This window comes from Polypterus senegalus, chromosome 15 (genome assembly GCF_016835505.1).
Source record: "Polypterus senegalus isolate Bchr_013 chromosome 15, ASM1683550v1, whole genome shotgun sequence".
Taxonomy (NCBI): Eukaryota; Metazoa; Chordata; class Cladistia; order Polypteriformes; family Polypteridae; genus Polypterus; species Polypterus senegalus.
Genome location: NC_053168.1, coordinates 122,775,855 through 122,800,527, shown reverse-complemented (window position 1 = coordinate 122,800,527; position 24,673 = coordinate 122,775,855). Strand labels below are relative to the sequence as shown.

Here is a 24,673-nt window from a genome sequence, read left to right as displayed (position 1 = left end):
AGCAATTTTGTGTTTTTTATTTTTTGTAAGTCCTGGCAAACTAAATCAACTCTGAACTTTTTACATGCCAGTCCAGAAAAACGTCAGCCCTCTGCTACATCTCCAGATATTTTATCCTGTGACATTTTTGTTTTCTCACCTAAAAACACATATTATAGTTATTGTTTTGTTTTTTTTAGGGTTGAAGAATAACTGCTGTTTCTTGGGAGGCTCACTGTACATTTACATGTAAAACGTATAGACTGTAACTACACTAACATATATAAAGTTATAGTTTAACTATAACTCCAAACAATAAAATGTTATATCCAAATCATTTTATAAGTAGTGCTTGATTGGCCAACAATTAAATACTGGTTTCCTGATCAACACTTGGGTAATTCTGCTTACAAATATTAAAGTATCATTTCTTTTTTTTTTTTTTTACGGACCCAGGATGGTTTGTTCCCCTTGCAGCACACTTCTACATGCCTGAATTTTAAAATGCACATTAACTCTAGAAAACAAATCTAATCGCTCTGTGAGAATCTAAAAAAAGACTGCATTTTAGTCACCTCCTGTGTTTGAATAAAATAATAACAATGCTGTTTTCCATATTGGCACTAGATCTTCGCCCCTAAGGGATGAGGCCGTCCGTTACCATGGCGATGTTTTTGTTTCCTGTTTGGGTAAACTTGTGTTGTTTTTCATCATACTAAGCAGCTATTTTTTTCATACAGCATTCTTCTTTAAGTACACTATAGAAGATCATTAGTGATTCTTAACAACTTATATTACAATATTTCAAATGCAAAGTATTCTAATTTCAAAAGATTGCAAATTTTTTTATTACAAGACTCTAGCCATGTGGCCAAGTTCACCGGATAGCATAGCTAGGTCACACACCCATACAACTCAGCCTATGTGTCCCTGCTATTTAGGTTCTCTACCAATGTAGTGTAAGAAGGGAGTCAGAGAACAGACATCAGCTTCAAAATTTGGAAAGAATCGGGAATTAGCAACAGAAAGTTCAAGGCAATGCGAGTGTTTAAGAGTTGGAAAAGTAGGGACTATTAAGATTAATCCTCAGTCATGAGACAGGCACTAGAACAAGACCTCTCGCTGGTCTCACAATGGTTGAGCATTGTGACAAGGCTTGGTGAAGTCTGAGGATAATCAATAACCCCAGGCTGGGTGTCACACAGTTAATGTCTTTTTTTTTCCCCAGGCACCAAAAGTCTATTTCACTGGCACTCTATTTGGCCTAGCTGGAATCTTCCAGTATTTTTATGGCTCATGTGTCTTAACAAATAGTCCTAGACTAGACATACTGGATGTGGCACTTAACAGAAAACCACAACCACATTCTAGGCCTAATAAATTCAGATGGCTAATCATTGAGGTATCTAATGTGGAGACAAGAAGGATTAAGTCTTCTGATCTTAAACAAAGAGTTGAAAGGTGCTAAAAGTGGTGGAAAATAATAATATACCATACCTTTAAACTACTTCACATACATTTACACACTATTCTTCCTCTATTTACACACTGTATATAAATAATATGGCAGGAGTTGAATTAGATCATAGAAGGTGACTGCCCGGCAGTGTCAAAGATGTTCTGGTAAAACTCACAACTCAGAAGTGCACGCTTTATTGTGTTGTTGATTTAACTTTAAATGGAAAAATTTGCCATTTTTGACCATTAACCCACACTCAAAAACCCATAATGAAAAACTGAAAACATATTTTCAGAAAGGGCTGCAAATTTATTAAAAATCACAAACTGAAATCTGGCCTTTATAGGAATATTCAGACCCTTGTATCCACAATTGCAGCTCAAGTGGTGCACTTCAGTGTGTCCAAATTTAAAAATAGTTTTGTTGTCTTCCTAAATCACTTTTGATCAGAATGAGTTTATTTCTTCAAAGACACACCAACATATTTGTTTCTGATAGCAAAAATGGGTGTGGGGGGAATCAGGTTTTCAATTAAAAGGCCACAACTTCCACCTAAGATCTACATTTATCCTGTAACTAATAATTTCAGCTGAAGCACATCTGTCCATCCTTCCTCTGACCTAAAATTTGGTAAAGTTATTTATTCGCTACTCTTCATCAGCTTCAAGTTCATGAGAAGGACCTACCTTGATGTTTTTCACCAGGCCTGTTTCTGTAATTCGTTGTATCTACCAATTCATGATACTGACCTACTGACTTTTCATTGACTGAATAATTCAATTATTTAGTATTTTTCTTCTGAAGTATTTTTAAGTTGGATTTAAATGACAACAGGACAACTGGAAGGAGAGGCTGGCATAGGAAAGGGGCAAGACTCACTAATACAGTGAAAAGAAAATTTGCAAGTGCAGGAGAAACGGCGCAAGTGAATTATAAATCTTCTAGTGTGCCAGGTGTCCCTGAAGAGCACAGCACTGGGACAACACTATAGCAGAAGAGAGTCGTGATCTGGGAGGAAATATATTGCACTCAGACAACTAAGGGCAACACATGGTAGGAAATCCTGACTAGCACTGTTGAAACTGTATGTTGGTAGGAAAGCAAAACTATAAATATAAATTAAGATCTTGGAGGACCGACCAGAGACCAGTTATTTACTTCCAGTCTGTGAGAAGAAAGAGTTAGACTGAAAGGCCCTTTGACATACCGTAGCTCAAGAAATCTAATCCTTTAAGGACTAAGGAAAACTCAAGAGTGCCGTCATCTTAGTGGCTACCATAGTACTATGGCTTAGCAGCCCCAAGACTTCACATTCACAAAACCTTGAAGTCACCCCGTGGTGGGAATTTGAAGCGGCACCTAACCAGAAACCTTTTGAGCTTACAGCAGGAAAGCAAATTGATAAAGTGCTCTCTGACAAAAAGAAGACAGTCAAGATTAGAGTGTGTAAGAAAGATGAGTGATGAAGATGAGAGAGGCTCTTGTGACAATGCAACCAACACACCTAATCGATAGGATCAGGTTTAGGAATGACATTAGAGTTAATCTATTTATACTTTTGTGTACTCTCTTAATTCATTCCTCTTTTGTGTTTATTTTGTGAATAAAGACATTATTTTGAATACCGTATATACTCGCGTAGAAGTCTTGAAACCGGAAAAATCGATCATAAAATCAGACCCCGACTTATACACCCATTCAAAAATACGGCACTTAATTTTTTTTTTTTTTTTACATCTACTTGCCTCCTCCAATTTTGCACCAGTTTCTCAGACACATCGAATTTTGTTGAAGCAGCGCAGTTACCAATTTCTTTCGCCACTTCAACGACTTTCAATTTAAAACCAGCTTCATATTTTTTTCTGATCGAACGCTCTAGCTTAGATAAGGGATGCTCTTACGATAAAGGTGTATGTGAGTGTGAGATACAAAAAACACAAAACAGTGCAAACGTCGCTCGTAATAGTTCGGGTATTACCGTGTGGTCAAGTAGGCACAATACAGAAAAAAATGGCAGTGTGCTCTGTGATTACTCTTTCAGGTGGCTGTTAGCATATCATAATCTCTTGGACCAATAGCGTGAGTTTTCCGCATTCGACTTATACGACCGACATTATAAAATACCGGAAGTTATAAGGTAAAATCAAGCCCTGACCTATCCATGGGAGAACTTAAAAGCGAGTATATGTGGTACTTTTGCCTCCTTGGTATCATTTTAATAAAAGGCCATCTCAGTAGATATACAGTATGTGCTAAATCAGGGATCATAAACTCCAGTACTTGAGGGCTGCAGGTTTTCATTCTAACCCTTTTCGTAATTAGTGACCTGTTTTTGCTGCTAATTAACTTCTTTTGAATTAATTTTAATTGATTTGTTTTTTAAGATTTGTTCCCCAGAATTTCTTCATCATTCCTCTGAATTGATTCATTTCTTTCCTTAAAAAGAAATTAAATGTGAAGTGAGTGAGCCAACAGATGACCAACTAAGTTCTCAAACTCCAACCAGTTTCAATCCAAACAACTGCTTAATTAGACGCCGAGTCTTGTTGTTCATTAAACCCATTCTTTGATTCCATGACTTGTTGCTGCTCTCATTGTGCAATAGCAGAAAATTACCAAAATTGTTGATTTTTTCTTTACTTTTGTAAGAGCACTATTAAAATGTTTTATGGACCTGACCAAATCAACATTCCTGAGACCTCCACCCTTTTATGTTCAGATATTGTATGATGGACACAGTTTGCTGCTAATGTTTTGGTTAATTTTCTCTCTCATTATTGTTTAGCTGCTTATTAAGGTAAAAGAAAAAATTATTGGGTCTGAGTCTTCAAGAGCAAGTCAATCACAATTAATTCAAAAGAAGTTAATTAGCAGCAAAAACACCATTTAAGAAAAGGGTTAGAATGAAATCCTGTAGCTACTACGGCCCTCCAGGACTGGAGTTTGAGGTCCCTGTGCTAAATGTTACGTGGTTTTGTAGTTTTGAAGTGATTCATTTTTTGCTAACCCAATGTCAACTACCCTTTTTGGTGAAATATTTGGAATGCCATGTAGCCTGGATTTTAAGTTGACTCAGCTTAAAATTACAAGCAAAAGTGCATTAGTTTGAATCAAAGGTTTTTAGATAATGCACAATTTTTGGGTTGCTCCTATTACGACCTTCCTCCCTGATAAAATTTTTGAAATGCCACATAGAAAAAAATTTAAATTTAGTGAAAATTGTTTTAGCTGTTTTCATGCGAGTGACGATCAAACAAATGGACAAGATGCGATCTGCGGGTGGAAAAAGAGTTCCTTTATGTGCAAAATGGATAAATAGCATCAAATGAAGCCTAGCAATTCAACAGACAGGGTATCATGATTGATTTATATAGATTTACAGGTCAGGTCCTCCACTTAAGCATTTGGTATCAGGTTTGTGAGTACACCCAGTTTCTCTACTTTTCAACATTAACATGTCATGCAAGTAATTAAATATAATTTAAGTCATTAACATAATTAGGAAAGTATCATGTAATTGCTGAACACTAATAAGCTATGTTCATTATTCAAATTGACATAAACTAATTTAAAATATCCCCTTTTACATTGCACACAATTACCAATACAAAAAAGGTACAACTGAAATGACATATAATGTTAATGTGGCATTTCCAATTTTTGATATGAAAATACACATACAAGTGTCCACAAGTACTAAAGCCAGATATTTTTTACTTTACTTTTAAAGCTTCATAATGTTATATTATCTTTTTTGCTTGTGTAGGAAGTTAACACGCATGAATGTTGCATACTGTGAACTTTATATGACTTTTTTGAAAGGCCTGGAGAGACTGAAGAATTATTATGAAAGACTGAAGCTTTTTATTACAAAATTGACTTGGCAATACTTGCAGGGTGAAAAAAAAAATCTGTCTCTGCATTACATCATGATATGAGGAAACCACATCAAGGTGTATGCATGAGATGCCCTCTGTCTGGCACGGTTTCTAATGGCGCATCAGAGTAGCGGATCACAAAGCAAAATGTCACTAACAATTACTTCATTGTGTCGTGAAAACTCTGCACAATTTACATATACTTCTTTTAGGACTTCAGCGAGAATTCTGTTAGCATTTTCCCTTCATGTATTTTTCTAAATCCCTTTATCTCTAAGGAGTTAGAGAGAACTATAATGCATCCTAGCAGTAATGGACACAAGACAATAGTTAACCCTAGATAGGACTCCATGAGTACAACTCTGTTCTTTCATTTTTGGAGATAATAAAGTCACTGGTTAACTTTAACTACAAAGTTTTGGACTATGGGAGGAAAGTACGTAAAATGATAAATGCCAAGTGCTGTGCTGTTTCTGCCTGGCTACTTAAAATTATTCTCAAATTACCTGACTCACAGTACAATGCTTTTTCAAGTACAAGCTAAATACTTCAATAAGTATATAACTATAAGCTGAATCTATGTGTAAAAATGTATATAAAGCACATCCCATTCTGTGACTTCTAATCATAATTAGGGTGCACCAGATTCAGATGTTTCATAGTAAAGGGGATAAATATTTTTGTGATCAATTTTTTTGTGTCTTATATTTGTAGACCACTTTCTCACCTTGACATTCAGGTGTCTTTTTCTTGTTGATCAATGTCAAAAATTGCTATATGGTTGTGAGACATGGATGCTATCCAGTGGCTTGAGTCGAAGACTGGACTCCTTCAGTACTGTGTCTCTTCTGAGAATCCTTGGGTACCGCTGGTTTGACTTTGTGTCGAATGAGGTGTTGCTCATGGAATCTCGACTGGGGCACATTTACCTGCATTGTGAGGAAGCGTCAGTTATAGTACTACTATTCCCTGAGGGTGATCCGGCTTTCAGGATTCTCATGGTTGAGGACCCAAGTGGCTGGACCAGGCCAAGGGGACACTCACGTAACATCTGGCTGCAGCAGATAGATAATCATTTCTGGAGGGTGGGACTGGACCATGTGTCTGCCTGGGGGGGTTACCAACCAGGATCCTGAGTTGTTTCATCAGTGTTGGGTGCAGCAACACGCTGTACCAGTGCATGCTCCCCAACCTCACCTGACCTGAATGTTAAAAATGGCAAACTAAATACATTATGATTCAATGCTTTATAACAATTACATTTAAAAGAGTGTTAATGTTAAGGGACTTTGTAAAATCGATAGGTTCAAAAGTATGGCAATCCTCCCTTGTGCTCAATAGAAGATACATCGACTTGGCGATCTTCAGAGCCATAACTGAACTCTCATGCTTATAGTGTTCATCCTGTTAAGACAGTTGTACATTTTCAGGAGAGACATCTGTACAATGCATATCCATTGCTTGGACTGCTGGGAGCTGGAACCTTCAGTCTTTCAAAATTTATGAACGGATTAATTTACAACACACAGCACACATAAGTAAACCACATAGGAAGACAGAAAACTGCTATATTTGTTCAATGCTTACATTTGTGATAGCATTTTGCGCTGCGTAATGAAAATATATTAGTTTATGGATTAGTTTTATCCTGGCCCAAACCTTAAGCAATGTTAAGAAGACAGTGTATCATTTTTCTACAAGACAGTGAATAAAAATGACTGAGAAACTGCAGGTTATACGAGTAACACATAAATGAGAATTCAGCTGCTCTCAGGGTTAGCTATTTAAAGTACATTTGAACAAACCAAACTGCTTATGGCACACTTTACACAAATCAGGAGTGGTGCAGGGCCTAGAGGAAACTTTCTTTGAAACGGGCTGTTACTGAGCAGCCAATATATTATACTTTATCTGTTCGACCAACAGTTTTTCAGTTCATCTTGACTACTTTATCTTGCCTTTGTAAAAGTGAAACTGCACAGCTGTACACACAGATTAGAATTGGAGTTGCCCTAAACTCTTTAGCTTTACAAACTATAATGCTGCTGCATTGACTTTGATCTGATTTACATCATAATGTCAGTTACTACAGCACCCTTTCTTAGCTTATTTTGGAATTACTCTTCAGATTGTATTTATTGTTCATGTCAATGCTTACCTTTGGTGCTTCCTCTTTTCATTTTATTATCTAAAACTGTTTTTATGCTTCTAGTGTCCCATATTTTGACTGCAGCTCTGAATTAATAATGCACGGTTATTCAGTGGGATTTCTGAATCTAGCCACCATTAAAAAAAAATAAAACTACTGTATATACTCACATATAAGTCAGGTCTTGAAACCCGAAAAATCGATCATAAAAATCAGACCTCGAATTGTACGCCTGTTCAAAAATGTGACACTTTTTTTTTACATCTTCTTGCCTCCTCCAATCTTGCATCAGTTTGTCAGACGCATCAAATTTTGTTGCAGCAGTGCAGTTATCAATTTCTTTTTAATTTAAAACCAGCTTCATATTTTCTTCTGATCAAACTCTCCATTGTAGATAAGGGATGCTCTTACGATAAAGGTGTATGAGGGTGTGAGATACAAAAAAGACAAAACAGTGCAAACGTTGCTTTGGAATAATTCGGGTATCACCGCGTGGTCACGTAGGTACAACAGAGAAAGAGAGAGAGACACGTTAGGAGCACCTGCTGATACAGCGCATTGCCGCACACACATAGAATGAAAAGGCTGTGTGCTCCGTGGTTACTCTCTCAGGTGGGCGTTAGCATATCATAATCCCTTGTACCAATAGCGTGAGTTTTTCGCATTCAACTTATACGAGCAACATTATAATATACAGAAAGTATACAGTAAAGTCCCGAATTATCCGCGAGTATATATGGTATATCAAAGACCATGTACCTATTTTCTCAACCCACCTTTTTTTAATATAGTCTCAATGAAAACTGCAGCCAATCCTAATAGCAAAGTATGGAATAAGGAAGAAAACAATCCTGGAAGGACATTCATTATGGGTGCATAATGGATCAATTCAGTGTCACCAACAAAAATCACATGCATGTCTTTGATACATGAACCAAAATACCATCAAACAACCTTTTCAAACATGTTAAGAACATAGAGACAGTGGTTCAGAAAGCAATCAATTCCAACTCTCTAAAGCTCTAATGTGGCAGTGCCAACCATTGACCCCACTTCTCTATTCTAAAAAGACTTAATAAGAAAAATGTGTGGGTGTATAAATGGCATACAAACTCACTAAGGAAATTACTAGGAACACCTGTGCACCAGCTTATCCATACAATTATCCAATCACTCGATCACGTGGTAGCAGCACAATGCATACAATCATACAGATACAGAGCAGGAGCTTTGTTTAATGTTCACATCAAACATCAGAATGGGGAAAATGTAATCTCAGTGATTTTAACTGTGGCATAATTACTAGTGCCAGACAGGCTCATTTGAGTATTGTAGTAACTGCTGATCTGGGATTTTCACGCACAGCAGCTTCTAGAGTTTATCCAGAATGACATGAAAAGCCAAACACGTCCAGTTAGTGGCAGGAAACGCCTCGTTGATGAGAGACATCAGAGTAGAATGGTCAGACTAGTTCAAACAAACAGAGTGGCTAAAGTGACTCAAATAACCACTCTGTACAACTGTGGTGACCAGAAAAGCATCTCAGAATGCACAACATGTCAAACCTTGTGGAAGATGGGCTATAATGGCAGAAGACCAGGTCAGGTTCCACTCCTATCAGCCAAGAACAGAAATCTGAGGCTGCAGTGGGCACAGGCTCACCAAAACTGGACAGTGGAAAGCTTGATCTGATGAATCTCTAATTCTTCTGAGGCACACAGATGCTACGGTTGTGTCAACACTCCAGGCTGGTGGCGGTGGTGTAATGGTGAGGAGAATGTTTCCTTAGGCACACTTTGGACCTGTTAATACCAATCAATCATTGCTTGAAATCCATGGCCTACCTGATTGTTGTTGCTGACCATATGCATTCTTTCATGGCCATAAAATTTACCCTTCTTCTAATGGCCACTTCCAGCATGATAATGCACCATGTCACAAAGCTAACTAAGGTTGTTTCAAACTGGTTTTATGAACATGACAATGAGTTCAGTGTTCATCAATTTCCTTCCCTTTCACCAAATCTGGATCCAATAGAAAACCTCTAGGATGTGGAAGAATGTAAGATTCGCAGCATGAACTTGCAAGTAAAAAAAAAATCAGGGAAAGTACATGATGCAGCCATGTTAGCAAGGACCAGAATCTAAACGTTTACAATATCCTGTGGAATCTATGCCATAAAGAATTGAGGCTGTTTTGAGAGCAAAAGAATGCCTAGTACTAGTACAGTGTTCGGAATAATTTGCTCAGTGAGTGTATATACATAAAGATATATAAACAGCGTATACAGTATAATAAATGCAGTATATATTAAAATATCAACCACTCTGTGTGTGTGTTTTAATTTACCGTTGCCTGTCAGAAGGATTAATAGCAACCAAGGAGCCTCTGTCCCATATCCCATCAAAGCGCCCAGCAACAGAGCTGAAAAATAAAAATAAAACAAAAACAAGACTAGTCAGCCTGGAATATTAATTAAGTCTTTTTTTAAAGCCACATATGTATCATTTTTTAAACCTTTGAAATGACAAAATACGTTATAGTAACACCAAAGCTTGCGCTTGAACCACTTGACTTGATTGTCTATTCCTAAAATTACTTTAAGTATTAGCTTCTAATGATGAAAATCCTTGACATTACTTCACTTTGAGATTCAGCAGGATGCTCTTCTGCTTGATACTTGACAATATTGTAAACTGCTGTACCTTACAGACAATTATGACAAAACACATAATCTGGAGAGGTATGGGAGCCGGTGTCAAATGTTCCTCGCTCTGCTGTGGATAAACAGGTTTTGTATGTGGATAGATGGAAGAGTTCCTTTATGTAATGAAAGGGAACCCAAAAGTGAATTACAAGTGAACAATATCCTGCTTAGTCAATGACCTGCTTTAAAACACATATTCTGGGACTACTGATATATTGTGGTCTTTTTAAAGGACTTCTACATTAAAGCACTGTTCCAATGAAAAGCTCCCAAAGAAATTCTGATTTGCATTTCAGCCTGTGTTTCTTGAATACATACTGTAGCTTCACTAGTACATAGTGAGGTATGGCAGGAGTCTACTCAGCTCAAGTGGTGATGTTTATTACTTTTAAAATGTTGTGTAACCCTTCAATGGTCTGGCACCCTCTCCAGGGATTGTTTTTGCCTTGTGCCCAGTGCTTGCTGGGATAGGCTCCAGCTTCCCCATGATCCTGTCCTGGATAAGCGGGTTTAATAATTGGATGGAAGTACATGTATGTTATGTACTGAATTCTATAGGTCAGTAAATCAAAGCTTCTATATAATATACTTTCCATAAACAAGAGCAGTACATTAACGTCTGTCATGGTTGATATAATTCAAAAGACATCATACAATAGAAACGAAAAAAAAAATCAAACAGGATTGAAGCTTTGTACTCTGACAACTGCTATGTACACATTCAAACATGCACAAAGGGCACAACCAGGAAATGCAAAACATTTCTAAGTCAACATACACAAGAGGGTGGGGCAGCCTGTTTTCAATTTAAAAGAATTAGGCACCCAGCCAGGGAGGCTGGAAACGCTGTTATATTAGAGTGTATTCTGGTTAAAGACACATCTTCTGGGATAAGTTCAAATAGTGCATGAGAAGTAGTAGTTCATAGTGACAGGCAATAAATATACTTGAACACACCAAAAACAGATGCCCACAAAGGGGCCAGTGTGAGGCAGTCCAGGAAAAGACTGAAGGTAGATGGCTACATTTGCTTCAGGTTGAGTTCCACGTATAGATCACGCTAAGAAAATAATTCCCTATAAAAATAAATTTAATGTGTAATTTTAATGAGGAATCTGAGTTTTTACAAGTTATAAACGAGTATTTGTTTTATCATATGCATACCTAGAGACTAACATGTCATAGTAAACAGCTGAGACTACAGGAGAATATGTGTAACTACAAAAACACATACATGTTAGGTAAGGTGCAATAATAAATTAATTCTGTTAAAGTAAAATATCACCCAAAAATTACATATTCATATATGTTACTAACTCCAGGCAGTTTGTAGTGAAGGCCAAGTACAAATTTTAATTCATTTTTTCATGCAGAAGGGAGATAACATTCTGCTGAAGGTAACAATCAGATAATCATTTGATTGAATGAGCATCTATGGTGACCAATGCTGGACCACAGCAGACAATATAAAAATGTCCACAAAAAAACCTCACTTTACTTGTGTTACATACATTCATATACTCACAACAGGCAAACACATGTGTTTTTTGCTAAAAATATTAGTATGTAAATACTTCCAGAAAATAAAGAGCAGTGGACGCAGAGGAAGCAGGTTCACACGGGAACAAGCATTTGAGCTGAAGACCCACCTAATTCCCTCATTGATGAGTCAAGAGTCTTGCTTTCAATTCAAAAGCTTGTTCCCTCATGAATGTGCTTCCTCTGCAAGCACTGCTTCGATTTTTGGGAGGTATTTATTCAACAATATTTTAGCAAATAATGGATGCAGGTTTGCCTGGATGACTTGATGTTTGTCACTTGAGTAACGCAAAATTTTCTGCATGGACTTTTTGATATTGTTTGCTGTGGTCCAGCATTGATGTCTACTGATGCCCATCCTATCAGAAAATATTCAGTCTCATATTTTCATGCAGACCGGAGATAATATGTTTTTCTCAGCCATCACCACAGACTACATGGGGTATTGAAAGATATAAAAAAATATATTATTTTTGGGTGGATTATTTTTAAGGCATGTTCCCCCATGAGCACAGATTAATAAAACTGTCATGTGATAGTGAGTGCACATTGAGGTTTTGACCACACAGGCAGTCAATAAATAGTTAACTAACCTACAGTAGGGACTCCCAAAAAATGGGCTGTGACCCTTTAAAATGTGAGGTTAGTATATTTGTTGATTTGGAGAGTTTTACTCACCAAGAGTCCATGAATGGACAATTCAGAGTTGATTCAGTTAAAGATCATATGGGATTTGCTAACTTTGCCTAGTTACTCACAGGTATGTACAAAATCGACTTTGAACTGCTTATCAATCAGCTCTTAAGAGTAAAACACTATGTAGCAATTACACTACATTACTCTGCACAGCTCAAAATTGCTCAAAATGAGCATGCAGTCGAAACAAACTTGTTAATTATGTGTCACAATGTGTTTGGGAACCTCAATCAAAGTGGCCATGCGAGGTGTCAGGTTAAAAAACTGGTGCATACATTTATCTTGTTCGATGCAAGCTAGTTGTTTATAAATGCAAATAAACAGTGTTTTCTTAATTTATTATTAGCATCTTGTATAAATAATTCGTTTTTCTTTTTTTCTTTTTTATTGTTTATCGTAGCATCGGATAAGTAGTGGACAAAAAAATCCATCAAAAATGCAGGCTGTTAAAATGGAGGTACAAAAAGAAGAGTCTGACGCTGGCGAAACAGACAACTGAAGGAAAATTGAATAAAAGAATTCCACAAGTTCCCAATTAACAAAACAAATAAAAACACTAAGAAAGTATGATTCTGACTACTTACAATTCAGATTTATGTGGAATGGTGACAAAGGAGAGCCACGTTCGCAGTACGCTGTTTGCTGCGAAATTCTTGCAAACGGGTATGCGACCAAACAAGTTACTTTGGCATATCGAAACAAAGAAAACAGATTTGTAAAACAAGCCACTTAATTTTTTCAGATGGAAACTAAAAGAATTAAATAGGTTGAAAAATATGCTTTCTCATTTCAAAGGTATCCATGAAAAAAACACTTCATATTTCATTAGTTTGTAAATGGCTGGTAATCCCCACACAACTGGCGAATCTTTAGTTCTCCCAATAATAAAGGATGCTTTTGGAGTTATGTTTGGTGACAACAGCTTTTGAAAGAACACAGTTGCATGCAGAATTGATGAAATATACCAGTAGGTAGAAGATCAGCTTATCAAAAGAGTTAATGAAAGTACTGTATATACCCGCACATAAGTTGGGTCTTGAAACCTGAAAAATCGATCATAAAATCAAACCCTGACTTATATGCGGATTCAAAAATATGATAATTATTTTTTTTTTTTTACATCTTGCTTCCTCCAATCTCGCACCAGTTTCTCAGACACAGCAAATTTTATTGCAGCAGCACAGTTGCCAGTTTCTTTCGCCACTTCAACAAATTTTAACTTAAAACAAGCTTCATACTTTCTTTAGATCTAACGCTCCATTGTAAATAAGGGATGCTTTTACGATAAAGGTTTATAAGGGTGTGAGATATAAAAAACACTAAACACTGGAAACGTCACTTCAGAATAGTTCAGGTATTACTGTGTGGTCACGTAGGCACAATGCATAGAAAAAAAAAGGCAGTTTGCTCCATGGTTACTCTCGCAGGTGGGCGTTAGCATATCATAATCTCTTAGACCAATAGCATGAGTTTTCCGCATTCAACTTATACGACCGACATTATAAAATACCGGAAATTATCCAGTAAAATCAAGCCCCAACTTATCTGGGGGAGAACTTAAACGCAAGTATATACGGTAAATCTTTTTTGTTGCACCTGGATGAGTCCACCACTGTACAATGGTTGTCCCAATAAATTGTTTTCAGAAGTTTTATACGGAATAATGAATTGCATAAATATACTTTTTTGTTAACCAATTACTTGAGGTACTAGTGAGGAAATTTTGAGAATTTACGATACATATGTAAAAATGAAGGCTTTACACTAGTTGAATTATGTTGACATATGCACTGACATCACACAGGCTAGGTCTGGTAAAAATAGTGGTATTGTGACTGGAGTTCTTAAGCTAATTCCAACTGCGTCATGGACTCACTGCAGTCTACACAGAGGAGCTGTCAGACAATTTGAAAAGCATTTTAAACACTCCCATGAAAATCATAAATTTCATCAAGACTAAACCTTTACAGTTATGCTTATTCGAAAAACGTTGTGAGGAGATGGGAGGTTTCCAGAAAGCTCTGCTTTTGCACACTGAGGAACATTCGCTGTTGCAGGGCAAAGTGCTGGCAAGGATTGTTGAACTCCGTGATAAAGTTGCAATATTTCTGCATAAAAAAAGATCATGCAAAATCATTGCACCATGAAGACTTTATTCTGAAGATTCAAGTGTCTGATAGATATAGTTTTGAAATTAAATTAACTGAATTTATACTTACAAAGAATGGACTAAGCTGATATATTTGTGGTACGTGATAAAATTCGAGGCTTCGTCAAAAAACATTCGAAAGAATCGAAACATTTATTACTGAGAATGAAGTGAAACCAGCTGATGACTTAACCTCTGTGACAGTCACAAATCTAGACTCGAAATAATATTTTGATTATTGCTTCCTTGAAGAAAATGCTGTAAAAGCAATGAGTAAAATAATGTAACACTTGATCAAGGTAGTCATCATTAAAGAAGATTTGCCATGTTAAATCCCTAGAAGTATCTCTGCATTACAAACTTACTTTGAAGCCTTGTCCACTTGTGTGTTCATTCAGCATAACCAACATGTATTGTATAGGAAATCATAAAGGAAGCTTCCAGTGACCTCTAGTGGAATCATCTTCAAACAGCAAATAAAACTGAACTACAGTAGATCTAGTACTGTCTAATGATTAATCAAGCATTTATGTACCCTGTATGTTTACTCTGAGATAATTTAGTGGTGGCTTAACCAAGAGTAACCACCCATGAATATAATGTATAACCTGCAGGTAATTATATCACATGAGCAATCTATTCAGCTTTCCAAATTTGTCCACTTAATATCAAATCTACAACACACGAGAAGGTGATTGAGTCTGAATACTGTCTGAATCCACTATATTGTACTTGGTAAGGTTCTATTTCATGTTACTGTGCAATTTGTTTTTCATTCAAAAAAAGTCTATTGCCAAGTTGCTCATATGGAAATAAAGATACTTGCGTTAGTGATTGTCAAAAAGACAGACGTAAAATAATGGTCCAGCATAGGGCCATATTTAATGTTGATTCTAATGACAGCAAAATCCCATCAGAAGCCAAAGATGAGCCTGGAACATGGCAGGCAGTTTAATGTGATTGCTTTTCCAGTGTTTGGTTCTTCTGTCTTACCAACACGGACACAGCAGAGACACCCTAAGTTAATTCACGGATGTCATATAGATCATACAGTAAAGAAAGATTTGTGAATTTAATATATGGCCTTTTATTTGGGTTTGAAGCTGCACTTCAAGGTTTACATCTTCAGAGGTACAGTCATGGCCGAAATTATCGGCACCCCTGGAATTTTCCCAGAAAATGCACCATTTCTCCCAGAAAATTGTTGCAATTACAAATGTTTTGGTATACACATGTTTAGTTCCTTTATGTGCATTGGAACAACGCAACATCATTTCACACAAAACTCAAAAACTGGGCTGGACAAAATTATTGGCACCCTTAACTTAATATTTGGCTGCACGCCCTTTGGAAAAAATAACTGAAATCAAGCGCTTCCTATAACCATCAACAAGTTTGTAACACCACTCAACTGAAATTTCCGACCACTCTTCTTTTGCAAACTGCTCAAGGTCTCTCAGATTTGAAGGGTGCCTTCTCCTAACAGCAATTTTGAGATCTCTCCATAAGTGAAATCCGGACTCATTGCTGGCCACTTCAAAACTCTCCAGCGCTTTGTCTTCAACCATTTCTGGGTGCTTTTAGAGGTATGTTTGGGGTCATTGTCCTGCTGGAACACCCATGACCTCTGATGCAGACCTAGCTTTCTGACACTGGGCCCTACATTGCGCCCCAATATCTTTTGGTAGTCTTCAGATTTCATGATGCCTTGCACACAGTCAAGGCATCCAGTGCCAGAGGCAGCAAAACATCCCCAAAACATCTTAGAACCTCCACCATGTTTGACTGTAGGTACGGTGTTCTTTTCTTTGTAGGCCTCATTCCATTTTCTGCAAACAGTAGAATGATGAGCTTTACCAAAAAGCTCTACCTTGGTCTCATCTGTCCACAAGACGTTCACCCAGAAGGATTTTGGTTTCCTCAAGTACATTTTGGCAAACTTCAGTCTGGCTTTTTTATGTTTCTGTGTCAGCAATTGGGTCCTCCTGATTCTCCGGCCATAGCATTTCATTTCGTTCAGATGTCGACGGATAGTTCAAGCTGACACTGTTGCATCCTGAGTCTGGAGAACAGCTTGAATATGTTTTGAAGTTGATTGGGGCTGTTTATCCACCATTCGGACTATCCTTCTTTGCAGTCTTTTATCAATTTTTCTCTTCTGTCCATGTCCAGGGAGATTAGCTACAATGCCATGTGTTTGCTAACTTCTTGATTATGTTGCACACAGTGGACAAAGGAACATGAAGATCTTTGGAGATGGACTTGTAGCCTTGAGATTGTTGATATTTTTCCACAATTTTTGTTCTCAACTACTCAGACAATTATCTGCTCTTATTTCTGTTCTCCATGCTTAGTGTGGCACACTCAGACACACAACAGAAAGGTTGAGTCAACTTTTCTCCATTTTAACTGGCTTCAGGTGTGATTGCTATATTGTCAACACCTGTTTCTTGCCACAGGTGAGTTCAAACGAGCATCATATGCTTGAAATAAAACAATTTACCCACATTTTTGAAAAGGTGCCAATAACTTTGTCCAGTCCATTTTTGGAGTTCTGTGTGACATGATGTCAGATTTGGCTTTTTTTTCTCTGTTTTTTAGTGTTGTTCCAATGCACATAAAGGAAATAAACATGTTTACACCAAAACATTTGTAATTGCAACAATTTTCTGGGAAAATTACATGGGTGCCGATAATTTCGGCCATAATTGTAATTCTTAACCTGAAGCATATACTTGTTCATATGATTTCTTAGTTGGTTTGTAGGATGGCATCTTACTAACAAGAATGCAATAAAAAGGATAAATAAGACAGGAACAGAAAAAGTGCACAGAATGGGTAGTGAGACAACCTAACCACTAAACCTTCAATGAAGCCTGTTATGTTTAAAGCTTCACAGCAATTCAAGGCCTTTGTTGCTTTGTGTTATATTCACTTGTACTCAATGCCTGTGTTAATAACAAAAATCTTTATTGTGCATATACCATAAATACCCATATATAGGACGATACCATGTATAGGACGCAGTGGATTTCTGACCCTAATAAACCATGGAAAAACCTGTGTACCTGTTTATAGGACGCATCCTGATTTTGAGTTACTAATTAAAAGCTGCTGCCGCCAGCGCCAGTGATTGTATCCATGTGTTTGTGTTAGGCTGGAGTCTCTCTGAACAACAACAAAGAGTGAGAAACATACTAGTGACGTGAAAATTCAAAATAAAACAATTTTCATGTCACATCATTTCAATAAGACTGAGGACAAAAATATGACTTTGCTATTCTAAAATAGTTTTTTAGTTTACGTTAAATTCTGCTGATTGGCTCTTGTGTCTGAGGTCACTGTCACGATGAACGACCCAACAAATCAGAGACAGATGCCCTGATATTCAGCTGTAAAATTTCCTGATAAAACCCAGAATTCACAGATTTCTCAGTGATTGCAAACTCTGCAGACCCCGGTACAACAAGCAGAACAACATTATGAAGCTAGTGAGTAGTAAGTAGGATGTTATTTCCTCCAAATAAACCAATTTCAATATTTTTTGCAGCTATGTATCTTCAGTTCATTTCTGGTTTGATTCAGGTTCTTAGGCTAAACTATGGGCTAGGGTGGTGTGTTTTCTTGACACCAGAAAAAATAAAGTTTATTTGGGGTAAGCATTGATTCCTGCATGATAGCTTGCCAAGAATGTCAAGCTTAAGTGATTTTCGTATTGCAGACTCTTGGGGACAGATGCTATCAAATGCTGGAGATTTTTGCAGATCATTAATTGTCATTCTATGGTTCTTTGTCACCTCCTTGAGTACTGTAGGATATATCCTTGCTAAGATCTCTACAGGAAGCCCACTTGTAGTTACTATGGTAACAGTACTGATATTTTCTCCTCAATTGTCGACTATCTGCTTGACTGTAGACGGAACCTCCTCACGTTTAGAAACGCACATGCAGGCCTTTCCAACATTAAAACCTTTGCCAGTTTTTCTTCTCAATTATCTGTTCATCCAGATACGTTCTACGTCAACAGTTCTTTGTGAGATTTGGGATTTATTTTAGGGGGCAGGATACTTCAGACGCACACAGGAGTGCTATCTGACTGATAGAACACCTGAACTCAGTTTCTCCTTATTTCTCATACTTGACATGAAATACAAAAATATATTCACTAAAGACACAACAATTTACGATTTATTGTGTGCTGTTTGTGAATTGCTTATTCAGACTGCTTGTATCTATTATGATAACTTAGATAAAGATCAGATCACATTTCAGGAGACAATCCTGAAATTTTCAAGGGTTCACAAACACAGCAATATTCTGGGGGTTGAATTCTGTTTTATTAAGTCCGACTTGATTGTCTGTAATGTTATCTTCTTTGCTGTATAATTTAGACTAGATCGTATGGAATTTTACTTTCTTCAAACAAAAAAAAAAACAAAAAACTCAGAAACTTTCTGACATTGAATTGGAGAAGATGAATTGTAAACATGGACATATAAATTCAAAACTCTTACCTGGTAAAGTCATATAAGTTGCAATTATACAAAAAGATTTTTCCATCTGTGCTCTGTAAAGAACAGAAAAAAAATTACATGGGAGTTTGCAGATAATTAAATAAACATTACCCCATTTATACCTAAAATGACAGCATAAAACACAGGTAAAATTCACAGCCTGGCAGTGCAAAGTGATGATATCGCAGAGAATTATTTACAACTGCATCAATAAAATAACAAACAGTTAGTAGGCTTGGGTGCAAACTTAAAACTCACAAGAAAAGGAATTAACTGGGATGTCAAATCACCTTTGTACTTGAGTCCTTTGTTGCTGTGGTTTTGGTAAAGAAGACTGCATGGCAACATAATTATGGGGGTTAACCATTTACTTGTGGCACTACCAGGACTCTACTTATGCGTCCGCTGTATAAAATGATCAGTGCAGTGCGGCCTACAATCAGTACAAGTTCACTTGTAAAGTTTGTGTTGGACCTCTCACAAAAAAGAGAAATTAGAATAGTTTCAAATCTATGGTTAAATTTTAAAATGTAAAATAGCAGCCTTCAGTTGTAATTAGGCTGCTTATGTAAAATGGTAGATGCATATACTGTATGTGTTTTTTCTGCTGTATGTATAATGTTCCACTGTGAATATGATGCATCCCGTCATGTCAGTAAATCGAGTAAACCTCGATTCAGCTGATCCAGTGTGTAAATCACACGAGTTACAAAAATGTAGGAATAAATGATTACACAGATGCACATTGAAAAAATAGTTTTGATTATTTCATGTGATTTTTATATATTATTGGATGCAGAATTCAAAAATAAAAAGCACATTTCTTCACGAAATACATGGGACGTTCAAAAAGTTTCTGTACTTTTATATTTTAGTTGGAAACGGTGAATGCGGGAGGAGTAGTGATTGGTCGTGTCTAAGAGTGTCACGTAACTAGTTCTGTCTGGCAAGTCGGCTGCCCTTGCAGTTTAGTCTGAGTTGTCACCCTGTGAAACTTATAAATTGCAGCAAAGAGGAACAGCGTTCTGTCATACGCTTTTTGTGGGCAGAACGTGTGCCGGGAGCACAAATTCATCTCTGTGTGTGTTCTCAGTATGAGGATAAAGTTCTCTCTTGTAGAGTCGTCTATGAGTGGATTGAAATATTCAAAAATGGCCGTATTAGTGTGACGGATGCATAGCGCTCTGGATATCCAGCTTGAGCCACGACCCTGAGGAATGAAGAAGGAACCCTGGGACTGATTCGTGAGAACAGAAGAATAACAGTTGAAAAGGTTGCAGGAGAACTGATTGGGAGTGTTGGCTCTGCCATCGCAAAGGAAGGTGTCTACGTAGAAAAGTGGTGTAATTTGTTTTTGAAACTCTTAATAAATAGAGTTAAAAAAACAGGAAACTTTTTGAATGTTCCTCATACATTTTTGTAGCTCAATTATAGTTTTTGTATTATTTTTGCACTGTAATTTAATATCAATATTTTATTTCAAATGTAATTTAGTTTGAATTGTATATGTTCGAATATTAAAATCTATGTTTAAGAAAAACAGTTATTTTATTCGATTCCCAGGTTTGCTCTGTGAGTAGGATAGCAGAGTCAAGAACTGACATTGGGCTCAGGAGGAATGGCCAGGCAGGAAAAACAGATCCAGATAAAGTGCTACCAGCACTGCTTCATATTGGGGTTGATTTAATGAAACAGTTTGTCAAACCCTATTTAAAAATGGTGCCTGTTTGATGTAGTTGTGCAGAATGTTTCGGCCTTTGTCTGAGGCTAACTTTGAAAAGGGCATTTTGCAGGACCTGATATTAGAAAACTGATTTCTGAAGCAGAATCTGATGCCTTGATGAATGACCTGGAACAAAAGACTTCATTTACAGAATTTATACATTTTTAGGCAACAATAAAAATGCAAATTATAAAGAAATTGTGAAAAATTTATTAGTTAAGTTTAAGGAATAGGGTTGAGACATGAGTCACATCTTGAATTTGAATTTGGAATTTTCTTCTGAAAATCTTGAAGCGGTGAGTGAAGAGCTGGGTGAAAGATTCCATCAGGATGTCAAGGATTGGAAAGAAGGTACCAGGGACTTTGGGACGTCAGTGTCCAGGCACCAAAAAAAGGGAACAAACAATGATCAAAGAAACTAAGAAGTGACAAAAACAAGAGAAGTCAATGAATATGCATTTTTTTTTTCTTTTATATTTCAAGTTAAACTGCTTTAAACAATATTATATACGTGAATAAATTGTCATTTATTAAATTTGAAATAAATTTCTTTTTAATTTTGTACTTAAATGTGTCATGATGGAGACTTTCTAATTATATTTCTATGATGTTAATGATAACAAATAAAAATAACTATAATAACAATAAAAATATTTTATTCGCCACATTTAGTTTAAATTTCACTCCTTAGCACTCAGTAGTACTTGAGCTTGGTAGACAAGCTTGGTCAGTTCATTTAAAAAGGTAACTAACAACGAACAAAATCATCTTTATAATAAACCAGTAACGGCACACTGCACGATAAAGTGCAGTGAATACACTTGACTTGAGCAGTCCTAGTTTTCCTACTCTTTCTCTGTACGTTTAGCATTCGTTTGCTCAGAGGTTGATGCACTTGCTGCTTCCTGAGCAGCTTGTTTTCTCCACCCTAGCGGCCCGCTTCTTCTCTTCTTTCGTCGGCATCTTTTTGCGTTAAAACTGATTAAGTCAGTTTTTGTGTTGCAATTACTTAGTATGTTTTTCGTAATGTTTTTTTAATTTGTCACTTAAGCTGGCACTTAAGTGTTCAATCTGCTTCAAGAATGATTTAAGATATGAAGAGGTAGAGGAAGTGACGGCAAAGGTGGTAGGGATGAGAACGGTGCCCATACGCATGTTGCTGCATGGCCGTCCTCCTACCAGCTGCCGAGAGTTGATTCTACAATAAAACAAAATAAAAATAAAAAGAGTAATAAAAATCATTACCCCGAAAGCGGACAGTTGAGGTCACGTAGTATATGTGTACCAAATTTCAGGTCAAACGGTTTGTGAGCTACAGGTGATTTAAAATCCTGGACAGACAAACGGACAGCCAAGGTAGCGTATTATATAAAAAGATGATTTAAAGAGCCAAAAGACTCATTATCTCATCTTTAATTGCATCATTACTCTAAATCCTCAATCTCTATCAAGCATTCATTAACATAGCAGTTCATAGTTAATGTCCCATTCTACGTTCTCTTTACGCTATCACCCCTTAAGCAGCCTTGAAGTTGCCTGTCACAGATAAAATGGTGACTCAGTCCAATATATTATGCAAAGCAAATTAATTTATTCCTTGAGGGCAATTCCTATAAGGAAGAAAGAAAATAACTCAAGAATACAATTTATTACTCAACTGTCAGTGAGACATGGAAGTGCGTGTGTTTTGATCAAATACCTTAAATAATTTGGCCCCTGGTATTGTACCCACTGGCTCTTCTGTGTAGGGAATATTTTGCTCACTGAAGAAAGCTTTAATCCCAATCTCGCTTACATCTACTCCAAATACTGTATGACCCAAGTCTGCCAACCTAAAACATAAGAGGAAAAAAAATTCTGTAAAAGATCAATATTTGTTTGACAAGTCTGTTACCCATTGATGCAGTTTCTTGCCAAAAAATGAAACTGTGTGCTTTGCTCCAACATCTTAAACTCTTAAGTAACGTTTGTAGTGTGAGCTGGGATGATGGCAATTGTTGGGTCTCCACCACTACAGGAAATCTTTCAATAGTTTGGATTAACAGATAAAAGGTATTGGAAAAAAATCTTGATAAAAAAGATTTAGTAAGTTAACTGTTTTTCAGACAGTGTCACACATGCAAGCCATAGGAACGGCTGCATGGACCTGAAATGGAAGGTATGGGCATGATAAGTGTGTTACGTCATTCTTACTGTACCTACCCCTCTCTTCTTTCCCTCAGACTGGAGGACAACATTTGAAACAAGCAGTGATGTGACTTCTGGTCCCAATGCATCCACCCTGGGACCTACATAAGAAGAGAAGTCTACTGCCATTGTGGATCCTGTTCTCGGTGAGAATGCTACATTCAATAGATGAGAAGCCATCCAGGAAGCCTAAAGAGTGGATTGCTGGTCCTATTTTTTGTTTTGTTAAGTGCCTTTGTTTTGCCAAATGCCACTGTTGATTAAAAGTGTTGCTGTCAAAAGGCTCAAACTGATGACAGAGTTTTTTGATTGTCTCCCACAACAGTATGGCTACTTTTTCAAATAAACGAGCATCAGCTTCGTTTTAAATTAATGTTTAATGCTATACATTTAAAACAGAAGTCAACTTTCTGGAATAAAATGCTCTTCCTTATAGAGAAACTAGCCAAAGTACCCAGCATTGCCACTACAAATAAATGGGTTTAAACTTTCTTTTGGAAATTTAACTTGGCTCAGTACAACCCACGATGGGACAAAAAGACATACTCTTAGAAAAAAGCTGTAAACCTGACAGACAATACCATAGCCTTGTCCCAGTGCACTTGTGCTGCCTGATGGGAATTGTTGTCCCTGTGTTAGCGCTAGACTTTGGGTTGCCTCAATGCTGTTATAACCCCTCTTACTGATACGACACATAGCCTATGTTTTAAGTCAAACCAATGCAAGGCACGTGCAAAATTTTGTAAGAATGATTTTTGGACACTTTTGCATGATTAGTGATCAAGCAAAGCTTACGGTTTTATTCATTTACATGTTTTTCTAAAACTCACATAATCCTTTATATTATTCTGAAGTAGTTGGTAAACTGTAGGAGTGCTTGACAATGCAAGGCTGTGTTCTTACACTTATGAGACTGGTTGGTAGTCCCAACATAAGTTAATTATCTCATTTAAAACAGTATATTAACTTCCACATGCTTCTTACAGCTTAATTTGTTGGTGTTGTCAGGTTAGTAAGCTCTTTTTTAATGGAAGAGAACCACAAACGATACAATAGCAGCAGAAGATGAATGAACAAGGAGAAGAGATCTAGGTGTGACATTTGACTGTAGGCAGCATAGTATCCACCCTCAGCTGCCAGTAAGGGCATCCAAAGCATATTAATTATTGAGGAAAGCATATTAAATACAAAGTTTTAAGCTGACTGCTTTCATGACCAGATTTTATCAATAAATAAGAAGGGTACAGTCTTTGGATACAGCAGACCTGGGGCCTCATGTATAAACGGTGCGTACGCACAGAAATGTTGCGTAAGAACTTTTCCACGTTCAAATCGCGATGTATAAAACCTACACTTGGCGTAAAGCCACACACTTTTCCACGGTACCTCATGTCTTGTTGTATGCAAGTTCTCTGCTCGGTTTTGCAAACTGGCGGCACCCAGCGTCAAAGCAGTGCTACTGTTCTTGTGTGATTACTCATTATTTTCATGACGCGGCTTTATAAATACACAGAAACTAACCGCATATTGTTTATTAGTGTAATGCATCTGATTGTAATTAACTCGTAACAATATAATGGTCAGGGAACAGCCATAGTATTCCAAATGCCATAACTGCTTTAGCGTTGTTACTCTCACTTCTTCTTCTTCTTTCAGCTCCTCCCGTTAGGAGTTGCCACAGCGGATCATCTTT

The 24,673-nt window shown here is 37.0% G+C and overlaps 1 protein-coding gene across 1 annotated transcript in view; it reads right to left on the bottom strand.

Moving 5' to 3' along the window:
• The window catches only part of LOC120515962 (probable thiopurine S-methyltransferase), a 57,713-nt gene that overhangs the window by 18,413 nt on the left and 14,627 nt on the right, over positions 1 to 24,673 (bottom strand). The window contains exons 4-6 of the mRNA XM_039737362.1: positions 22,493 to 22,625; positions 19,071 to 19,123; positions 9,815 to 9,889 (exon numbers count right to left, since the gene is read on the bottom strand). Of these exons, the coding sequence (XP_039593296.1) occupies positions 9,815 to 9,889; positions 19,071 to 19,123; positions 22,493 to 22,625 (261 nt within the window). The remainder of the gene's footprint in view (positions 1 to 9,814; positions 9,890 to 19,070; positions 19,124 to 22,492; positions 22,626 to 24,673) is intronic.